The 10020-nt window shown below is 39.7% G+C and overlaps 2 protein-coding genes across 3 annotated transcripts; both read left to right on the top strand.

The window, feature by feature from the left end:
* The first annotated feature begins 1852 nt into the window (after window positions 1–1852).
* Window positions 1853–5659, top strand: rpusd1 (RNA pseudouridine synthase domain containing 1). Of its 2 annotated transcripts, none has more exons than XM_044100780.1 (6): window positions 1853–1993; window positions 2466–2703; window positions 2789–2912; window positions 3835–3937; window positions 4038–4139; window positions 4764–5659. In XM_044100780.1, exons 2-6 carry the CDS (start codon window positions 2516–2518, stop codon window positions 5159–5161), a joined length of 915 nt encoding a protein of 304 aa, XP_043956715.1. In that variant the 5' UTR covers window positions 1853–1993; window positions 2466–2515; the 3' UTR covers window positions 5162–5659. The 2 variants fall into 2 exon arrangements, with proteins under 2 accessions (XP_043956715.1, XP_043956716.1); XM_044100781.1 differs by having other exon boundaries at window positions 1877–1993; window positions 2469–2703.
* Window positions 5660–6695: 1036 nt separating this feature from the next.
* On the top strand, window positions 6696–9931 carry slc25a17 (solute carrier family 25 member 17). Its single transcript, XM_044100779.1, has 9 exons — window positions 6696–6890; window positions 7148–7208; window positions 7292–7358; window positions 7435–7586; window positions 7715–7831; window positions 8291–8439; window positions 8539–8634; window positions 8731–8816; window positions 9649–9931. Exons 1-9 carry the CDS (start codon window positions 6834–6836, stop codon window positions 9800–9802), a joined length of 939 nt encoding a protein of 312 aa, XP_043956714.1. The 5' UTR covers window positions 6696–6833; the 3' UTR covers window positions 9803–9931.
* The last annotated feature ends 89 nt before the right edge of the window (window positions 9932–10020 follow it).

Genomic DNA, 10020 nt, shown 5'->3' with positions numbered 1-10020 from the left:
CCATTGACAAATAATGTGTCCTTGTCAATCACTGTACTCATTTCAGAGTCGCTATGGTGGTGTTGTTGCCACTGAGCGCCTGCTCCAGCAGGGCTCGCTGGGCCGCAGCAGGAAGGTACAGGAAGGAGTAGAGGAGCGCCAGCAGCAGCAGAGCCAGCAGCAGAGGGAGGCCCCAGTCCGATATCATGATGGGCTCATCGCAGCGAGCCTGTAGGAATGACTTAGGCATGGTGAGCTCTTACAAAGGCATGCCTTATTTACAAAGCTGCATCAAAAGATTCATTCAGCAAGTCCTGGATCCAAAGAGTGAAGCAAAAATGAAGTGTGTTGGTTTAGCAGGCAAAGAGTCTGCAACACCAACACCACCCAGGACTCCCCTTAGACAGCAAAGCAACAAGAAAAGAAAGAAAATTTCCCACAAAACGTTGTTCCAGTTCCAGATGGTGTCTGAGATTTACACAACTTGAATATCCCATTAAGGACTGAGGTAGAATTTAATTACATCCTCTGTGATTGAATAGGTATGGTGCGACGCCTGTCACCTTCTCCTCTTTGTCTGTCATCTAACTGAAACCTTTGTGATTTCTAGTAATGACGTAGGCCTGCCGAGTCACATGCAACTCTTTATTTCTCCGGGTGCAAAGCTTTGCTGCAGGTGCATCCCCCAGACGAACACACCAGTGAAACATTACGCAACAACAGACAAAACACTGACAGCAAAAAACTCAGTTCTGATTAATGTACACACACAAACACAGAAAACCAAACTGAGTTATAAAATATGGCTTATATAATAACTGATAATCATCTTAGCTGGAGAAACAGACCCATACCGGCAGCGTAATGGGATTACCCACAGGTGGAGTGTGCTGGATATTCTCTGGTGATTAAGAACAGTCTGCCAGGAGCTTTGGACCATGTGAGGTCATCGCTTGACGTTGGAATTATGTTTTTTCCTGAGAGCTTACGTAAACAATAATAATAAAAAAAAACCCACATGCACACACATGGGATTTAGTGCAAAGAGTCCCAACTGTCTGTGGATTATTTCCAGGTGTTTAATCTCTTGTGAGGTTATTCACACTATGAGTAGGACTGAGATCACATGCACTTTGTTTATCTTCTCTATAGGTGACCACCTGCAGAGAGAATACTGGGCAGAATTATTGAGCCAAGAATTAACAAAGCGGTTTAGTTTATCTGATAATTATAACATTGATTTACTGAATCCTAAAATGATGGAAAATTCACCAGTACTATGTACCATGAGTTGAAACCAATTTATAACCAGGCCAGGCATACGAACAACACACTCTGCTACACTAATTGACACTATATTCACAAATATAATATAAAAGGTAGTTTAGAGAAACAGGTCACTGACCATTGATGTTACTCACTATTTGCTCATTTTTGGGATTCATGATAGTGTCTGTGGAAAAAAAAAAGGTACTTTAAATTAAAAGCAAATGAATAGGAAACACTTGGAATGCTTTGAAAACTAATTTACAAATGCAGATTTGGGAAGTCCTTTACAAAGAACCTGACATTAATGTAGCATATAACCCTTTCACTTTATTTAAGACTCAAAAAGACAAAAACTGGCCAGTGATTGAAAATAACAGTTGTCAAAAAGCACAGGGAGCTCCTGGATCAGGATGGGACAACGAAATGCTTAAGAAATTAATTATACTAGAGATCTATCAAATATAAAAGTAAAATAATCAACGTCCTAAGAACAAACAGAAAAGTATATAAGAATCAGAATATAAAAATATGTAAAAATTGATTTATTCTTTTTTCTCCCTTTTTTGTAATTTTTAACAGGACTGTTGTAGGGCTCCATAACCTAAAGGTGGCGACATAATCCCAACGGACTAACAAAAACGAGAAAAGAAGAGCACGCGCCTGCGCACAAGTGATCCATGAGACGTGGTTTTGTTTACATATTTTGGAAATAAGCTATTCAAGTTTAACCTCAATAGGAGCCAAGGTAAAAAAAAAATCATTTAAAGCGATGTAATAACTTGTTTTATTGCCGGGAAAATGTCCATATTGGGCGTGCTTATAGCTGTGAATTGTTTAATAATTTAAAGGTGAAACAACAGCGCTAATAACATGCTAACTAAAACTTCACTGCATCTTGGTGGTGCCGTTGAAATGTATTTATTTGTTTGGAATTCATAAACCACACCACTATACTATTAGTTATTACATTATATTGGTAGTTTAACACAGCTAAAAACATTCTTACTCATTTATTTAAGAACTGCTCACAATGAGAGGGTAAACATTTTATTGAGTACTCATCTATTAACTCGACATTCAGACTGCTGCTACATGAGTTCTGACGTGAGTTTATGGAGGCAAAGTCATGCAGCCAGAAATGAAAAACCTGGTATTAACTGTTAAGTAAAAACTTTAATGACTCAATATGGGTTTTTTTCTTTTCTCCTTTGGGTCAGAAGTCCCGATCCAGTCTCTGCAGGGTTTGATTGACTGACAGCTGCGCAGGATGAGTTCGGAGCCAGCCAGCATTGAGAGCCTGCGTGTGTTGTACCAGAGCGATGACTACATCGTTGTGGACAAACACTGGGATATCCGTATAGACAGCAAAATGTGGTACGAAAAGCAGACCGTGCAGATGCAGCTTCAGCATCACTTCCCCCATCTGGCAGACCCCAGCACCTACTATGGGTTCAGGTTAGCAACCACATTAATCCATGCACCCAGTTTCGTTATGCCTCATAAACAGTCGCATTATTTTAGCTTTTATTTCTTCCAACAGGTTTTGTCACCAGTTGGATTTTTCCACCAGCGGAGCTCTTTGTGTCGCTCTTAATAAGGCTGCTGCTGGAAGGGCTTACCGCTGCTTTAAGGACCGCACTGTCACTAAGGCCTACTTGTCTTTGGTAAGAAACAAAAAACATATTTACAAACTCTGTTCAATTGTTGCTTTATTGTTGATTAGGGAAATATCTAAATTTTGAAATATAGTCCGACCATTCATGAAGTACAACAACACCAAGCCCTTTTATTACTGAGTCTGATAATACAGCAGCTATTTACTATTTGTAAGTTATACCAAGCTATGTTTTCTTCAACATGAAACAGCAACAAAACCACACATCCTTCCTGGTAGGAGTGTAGGGTAAAGTTGAAATTTCCTTCTCTTTTTTTTTTTTTTCCAAAATGTATCGCAGACATTTTACTGATGAAAACCATCCATTTTCTGTTCACCCTTTGTCCCCAATGGGGTCGGGAGGGTTGCTGGTGCCAATCTCCAGCTATGTTCCGGGCAAGAGGCGGGGTTCACCCTGGACAGGTCGGCAGTCTGTCACAGGGCAACACAGAGACAAACAACCATTCACACACTCACACCTAGAGAGAATTTAGAGAGACCAATTAACCTGACAGTCATGTTTTTGGACTATGGGAGGAAGCCGGAACCCACCCATGCACAGGGAGAACATGCAAACCCCATGCAGATAGACCCCGGGCCGGGAATCGAACCCAGGACCTTTTTGCTGCAAGGCAACAGTGCTACCAACTGCGCCACTGTGCAGCCCCTGATGAAAACCGAATTTAGCATATTTAAAGATAATGTCACCTCCTCCCATCAAAGTGGTTGTTAGTTTTAATTCACATGAGATTTACTTGAGAGATAATATTTATACATAAATGGAAAAAAAGAAGATTATACAGATAATGATCTAAAATTTATGGAAGAATCATGTTTGCTGTCTGAATGTTATGGCTTCACAACTTGGCCCACAAACATTGCTGTCTGCTACTCCTTTCCTTTTGTCTCAATGAGTTTCTTTTCCATCTCAGCTTCGTGGGTGGGTGGAAAACGAGACACAAACTCTGGACTTCGCTATTGGCAAGAACTCCATTGAGGGAAAAACGCATATGATGTGCATCGAAGGAACTGAAGGTACAGGAGCCTGATTTGGTTTGAGATCAGCTTGCATGAAATGTAAGGACAGCAGCTAGCTTTAAAAGGTTTACAGCATTTTCTCATGTTCACTCAACAGGTTGTGAGAATCCAAAGCCTTCCCAAACTCAGCTGATAGTGTTAGAGTACGGGGTGTATGACGGTGACCCGGTCACTAAGGTTCTGCTGCAGCCGCTCACTGGTACCTGATCTTATTTCTTTTCTTTCATTTACAAAGCTTTGCAAAGTATTCATTTTGTTTGTTTGTTGTTGTTTTTTTAACTTTTTTACATTTTGTCACAATCCAACAAATCAATGTATTTTATATGATAGACCAACATAAAATAATGTGTAGTTTTGAGGTGAAGCAAAAAGGACGCATTGTTTAAAAATATAAAAAGTGTGTGGCGCATTCTCTTTCAGTGGTTTTTACTCCGACACCTTAAAATACATACTGTTGGTTTGGTATTGATTTAGGGAAGCTGAATACAAATGTGTGTGTTTTGTTCTTTTTTTGTTTTTTTGTTAAAAAGTTTGAAAAATTCACAACTTTGTACTAATTTGTTTTTTGATTTGATTTGTTCTCTTATGAAGATTTTGCCTAAAATCTTCATTAAATACTTTGAAGTTTGAGACAAAAGCAAAAGAGCTAAATTAATATCGATACTTTAGTAAAGACAACGTATGTGGGTTAAATTCAAACAAAGTTTGAAAAAGCAACTTGATGGGTTGCAGGCAGAAAATTTTCCCCTTGAGGATTTCAGTCAGATTCTGTGGTAAAGAGACTTCCTCTCTGACTGTGTGCTATGACCTTTGTTTTTTTCAGGTCGAACCCACCAGCTGAGGGTCCACTGCAGCGAAATCGGCCACCCCATCGTCGGAGACTTCACTTACAGCTTGGGAGCAGATGACTCTCCGTATCGCATGATGCTGCACGCCTATCTCCTCCAAATTCCCCTGGAGCCTCAGCAACTTCTCGTCACTGCTGGAGACCCCTTCATCCCAGCGGTGGACCCTAAATGGGTCCCGCAGAGCTCACTACGGACACTGGAGGCCACTGTGGAGGCCGTTTTGGAGCACAGCAAGACTAAGGAGAAGGAACGAGTGGTGGCGAGAAGTGAGGGGGAGAAGAGGAGGCAAAGCAAGACACAAAGAACTGGGGAGGAGAGCGAGGAGCAGAGGAGGGTTTGTCAGGAGTGGCTGAGTGAATGGGCCGGAGACTGATGGGTTCTTATTGTTTTGGTTTAATTTATTTACGCAAAATAAAAAAAGCATGTTGAGCATGCTTACAAAAATGAGGGACCACACACAGTGCTTAGAAGAGCATGAAACATTAATAAGTGTCTTTAAAAGGCATGTCAAAGGATATTTTATGCACTTAAAATAATCATTCTCAGATCTTTGCCAGGTCAGCCATCAAGTCATAGTAACTTAATTACCTCACTGCAGCCAAAAATAACATGCCTTCCCTCATGATCATAACTTCCCATTTTAAAGAAGTTTTTATTTTACTTTTATGTTCAACCATTAAAAATAAAAAATAAAAAGTCACTCCCTTCTTGTAAATGCATTTTGGTTGCTGCTCCAGTCATGTAGGTTTGAAGTCATAGATTTTTCCTTCACTCATGTTTGTTGTCATATAATGTATCTTGTTAAATTAATCCCAACTAAAAACCCACTGTTGTTAGATATCCTCTGCCTATTAAAAAATTATTAACACCCGTCTTGGTTGCTCTCATGTTTGAGAAAACCTGAAACCTGTATTATGAATAAATTTAGGCTAAACGTACCAGCAACTGTAAAGTTTCTTTGCAGAAGCTGCCCAAGAAGAAACAAGATTGAAAACGTTTACTGACAGTATGAAGCAGTTACCACATCTTAACACAATGTCTAAACAAGCATTTGAATATTGTATTCATCACAACAAATGCCTAAAGAAGTTGCTTATGTGGCCGACATGAAAACACTCATAGTGTCAGGCTGTTTTCATTTTTTCTAGTTTACTATGAATTCACCAAAAATGTCCTCTCCACGTCCATCAAGTACAGTTTGTAAACAGTTATACAGTTATATTGAATCTAGTAAATTCCATTCCTATCCAATGATTTAGTCAGATCCATTTGCATACAGTCCAGTCCAATCTTAATGATAATACACAGTTCATTACATTTTATAGTTGTCCCATCTAAATTTGCCTGGCTATTTGCATTTAGTTGTTAACTTTGCAGCAGTTTATAATCCTGAGCAAACAAGTGGAAGCAGTGAAGAGGAGCCACTCTTTTAAAAATGATAACAAGGCAATAAGAAACAGCTGGTTGTATTTTCTGTGAATATAAAGTTGTTGCCATTGTCCTGGAATAAAATATTTCAAAACAAAGAAGCTTGGGGTCAGCAGCCACTTTACTGAGTGGCTGTAAACTGACGTAAAGGTAACAATAGCTAGTTCTGCATGACTTTGTTTGAGTTAATGTAAAAACAGAGAAGGAGTTGGCAAAGGAAAACAAAAAGCACAAAGTTACTGGTATAAAAAGCTCTATAAAGGGCATGAAATATAATTAAACAGATAAACATTGAGCGAGGGGTACTTTGGGAAATAAAAAAATGTAGTTTCTGCAAAGGACACTACATTTGACAATAAACTACAATAAAAAAAATGCAACCAATCTTTCCTGTGAGAAATGTATATTTATGAATTGTCCAAATTAAATAGTGAGCATTGAAATCGGGCATGAAACTACCGTACCCATAATGCCGTTCTGTGAGTTTCGAGGAAGTGTGAAGGGAAAAAAAAACCCAGCGAGCCGTTGGGTAGCTGAGCGTGTTGACAGCTGTTTGGCGGTAAAACAGAAGGAGTTTATCATCTTTTGAGCAGCTTGGAGTAAGAGGATAGCTGAAAATGTCCGCCGAGGTTTTCTCCTATGAGAGTTTGGTTCATGCTGTGTCAGGAGCCGTGGTAAGTTAGCTTCACTTTCACTGCTTCTTTTATTTACTATGAAAGAAGCTTTCTTGTCAATTACCTACAGTGATATCTAACCCAGCCGAATTGAAGTTAATGTGATAAATATGTAGATATTATTATGTCTTTGATTTTTGAGTTGGTGTTGTGCTACTGAAATGTGCGTCGCTTTAAGTTTGTAATTTTCTTAGCTGAGTTCGGTGTTGTCATACAAGGTCAGTCTTGTGTTGAATGCTGACTTCGGTCTGTTTTAGGGAAGTGTGACTGCGATGACAGTGTTCTTCCCTTTGGATACTGCCAGGTTACGGCTTCAAGGTAAGACGTGGACGTGTAGTTTTCTTTGCAGATTGAGTTTAAATGCTAGATATTGACGGCATTTTTTTTTCCTTTGAGTTCAGTGGATGAAAACAGGAAGGCCAAATCGACACCTGCTATTCTGGCTGACATTGTGAAAGAAGAAGGACTGTGAGTGAAACGATTTTAACAAATCACAACTGAATTATGAGAGAAATTAAACGGTATTTCTGCTGCCTCTCTGCAGACTAGCTCCCTACAGAGGATGGTTTCCTGTCATCTGTAGTCTTTGCTGCTCCAACTTTGTCTACTTCTACTGCTTCCACTGGATGAAAGCTGGCTGGCTGAAGAGCAGGCAGTCAACCCCCAGCACTGACCTCATTGTAGGCATTGTTGCAGGTAAACCGATCTCCATCTATATCACAGAAAGCTTTCTTGTGTATGAGTAAGCCATTGGTTAATTAAAAAGCAATATAAACTACAGACGGTGAGGTTAGCTTTACGTTTTTTATCGATATGTTTTTCAGGTGTTATAAATGTCCTACTGACCACTCCTCTGTGGGTGGTCAATACCCGGCTGAAGCTTCAAGGCTCCAAGTTTTGCAATTCAGACATCCGGCCCACAAACTACTCTGGTATCCTGGGTAAGCGGATTTGTTTTTAGTTCACATGTCCACGGAGAGCCAGTTATATTCTTGACCTTTTTCAGATTCCTGTTCAATTAGTACCACAAACTTTAGTGTATATTGTTAAGATTTAATGTCTTTTTATACTGCATGAATAAAAAAAATTTAAAGTTTGGTATATTTGGTATACCCAACATCATATTTTGCTGTACGTGCCAAGTTTGTATAAAGTCCCAAAATGATTTTTTTGGGGGGTTCTTTGTTTAATCTGACCAGCACACCTTCTATTTCTTGAAATGTACGTTATCATTTTTACATTTACATGTGTAAAAAATGTCTTTTCAGTTCCCAATTACCCACACTATATGCTTCGAAACAGCATTGATGTTTACGGTTGTAACACGCGAACAAATTGCAAGGGATATAAATATTTTTGCGAATCACCATTTGGCATAACCTTCTCTATGATTTCCGCAGATGCATTTAAGCAGATCATCCGTAAGGAAGGTGTTGGCGCCCTGTGGAACGGCACCTTCCCATCCCTGCTGCTGGTGCTCAACCCCGCCATCCAGTTCATGATTTACGAAGGTCTGAAGAGGCAGCTGAGGAGAGGGGCTTCCAGAGAGGTGAGCTGGAAGGTGGTAGCAGCATTCTCACGTTATCTGGATGGAAAGAGGCATGGTAATAAAAAAATGCAACCAATCTTTCCTTCCTTACTCCCTAAGCTTTCATCTCTGGAGGTCTTCATCATTGGGGCGGTCGCCAAAGCCGTCGCCACCACTGTTACGTACCCACTGCAGACGATACAGTCCGTCCTCAGGGTGGGTCTCACTTTTATGTCCATCGTTAGTTCATCGTAAGTACTGGAGAACATTTTAGCTCCAACCGTATGTTTCTCCATACTTTCCTAACAACAGTTCGGTCAGGTCAACACACCGGCGAAAACGTCGAAGCTGCTGCCCAGCCTGCAGACCCTGAAGGGTCTACTGGTAAACAGAGCGAGGTGAGTTTTCACAAACAACGCACATCTAAGATGATTACTGTGAAATCATTTTAGAAGGAAGAATCAATGTAATGATTTGTTGGATTATTTTGAGATGGAGCACATACATGAACTTGCAAGGGAATTACCAGGATTTTCTTAGGAAAAGTGAAAAAGGTAGAACAACCAGTCCAGAACTGGCTTTTGCACTTCAAGGTTACGACATATAGGAAGCAGGAGTTTATGTCTCTTTTTGTTTTTTCACGCGAAGAGGTTATAATCCTTCCTGCGGTAACTTTCTTTTTGCCACTCTTCAATAAAGACCAGATTTGTTTTAAGCATGACTAATACTTTTCCTGTCTACAGAGGATCTCACTTGATCTGTTGATTCAAATTGGTTGCACTGGATTTGATTTAGGGCTGTCAGAGTAAAGGGAGCCAAGAACATTTTTCTATTTATACATATGTATTTTGTATTACAATAAAGGTCGTGATTGTAGCACCACACAAAATATGCGAAAGTTTAAGAAGTATCAAGGATTTTGTGAAGCACCGTAATTGTTCGCGAACAATTACGGTGACGATTACGGACTGACTGTTGTATCAGTCATGAATTGCAGGCCAAAGATATCCTATCTTCACAAAAAAAAAATTATTTTATTCTGTGATTGTTGAAATTAAATAAATAAATAACTGATTAAATTATTATTTGAAACATTTTTGTGTGCTAAAACTAGAAGAAATGTTGTTATTTTATATCGATAAAAAGCCTTTTGTCGTTTAGTTCTCTGTTAAACGATCATTACCAGTCATCAGTCCCGTTTTGTGTTTTCAACCGGCTTCTCTGCTGTAGGAAACTCGGCGTGTTGGGTCTGTTCAAAGGCCTGGAGGCCAAGCTGCTGCAGACCATCCTGACTGCTGCCCTCATGTTCCTTCTCTATGAGAAGATTGCCAGCAGTACCTTCAGAGTTATGGGACTGAGCAGCGGCCACTACAAGAGACGCTAACCAGCAACCAGAAATGCAACCCTGGACATTTAACAACAGAAATGCACTATGATGATGACTGGACGGGACATGATTTTTTAGAGTATTTCACTAAACAAATGATAAACCACTACTGATGTCTTATGGTGATTTGCTTCTGTTTTTGTCTTAAAAGAAATGAATGGTGATTTAAGAAGTGTGGTAATGTTGCACATCAGATCTCCTCCTATAAGTGTCTC

Source organism: Gambusia affinis, linkage group LG19 (genome assembly GCF_019740435.1).
Source record: "Gambusia affinis linkage group LG19, SWU_Gaff_1.0, whole genome shotgun sequence".
In the NCBI taxonomy this organism is placed as follows: domain Eukaryota; kingdom Metazoa; phylum Chordata; class Actinopteri; order Cyprinodontiformes; family Poeciliidae; genus Gambusia; species Gambusia affinis.
Note: the sequence above shows the minus strand (reverse complement) of the source record. Positions and strands in the feature narration are given on the sequence as shown.

Bases quoted from the DNA above. Each gene is read 5' to 3' on its own strand.
- rpusd1 (XM_044100780.1), top strand. From the start codon at position 2,516: ATGAGTTCGGAGCCAGCCAGCATTGAGAGCCTGCGTGTGTTGTACCAG. The intron at 3,938-4,037 runs GTACAGGAGCCT...TTCACTCAACAG, and splicing joins GTGCATCGAAGGAACTGAAG to GTTGTGAGAATCCAAAGCCT. The intron at 4,140-4,763 runs GTACCTGATCTT...TGTTTTTTTCAG, and splicing joins TCTGCTGCAGCCGCTCACTG to GTCGAACCCACCAGCTGAGG.
- slc25a17 (XM_044100779.1), top strand. From the start codon at position 6,834: ATGTCCGCCGAGGTTTTCTCCTATGAGAGTTTGGTTCATGCTGTGTCA. The intron at 6,891-7,147 runs GTAAGTTAGCTT...GGTCTGTTTTAG, and splicing joins ATGCTGTGTCAGGAGCCGTG to GGAAGTGTGACTGCGATGAC. The intron at 7,832-8,290 runs GTAAGCGGATTT...TGATTTCCGCAG, and splicing joins AAACTACTCTGGTATCCTGG to ATGCATTTAAGCAGATCATC.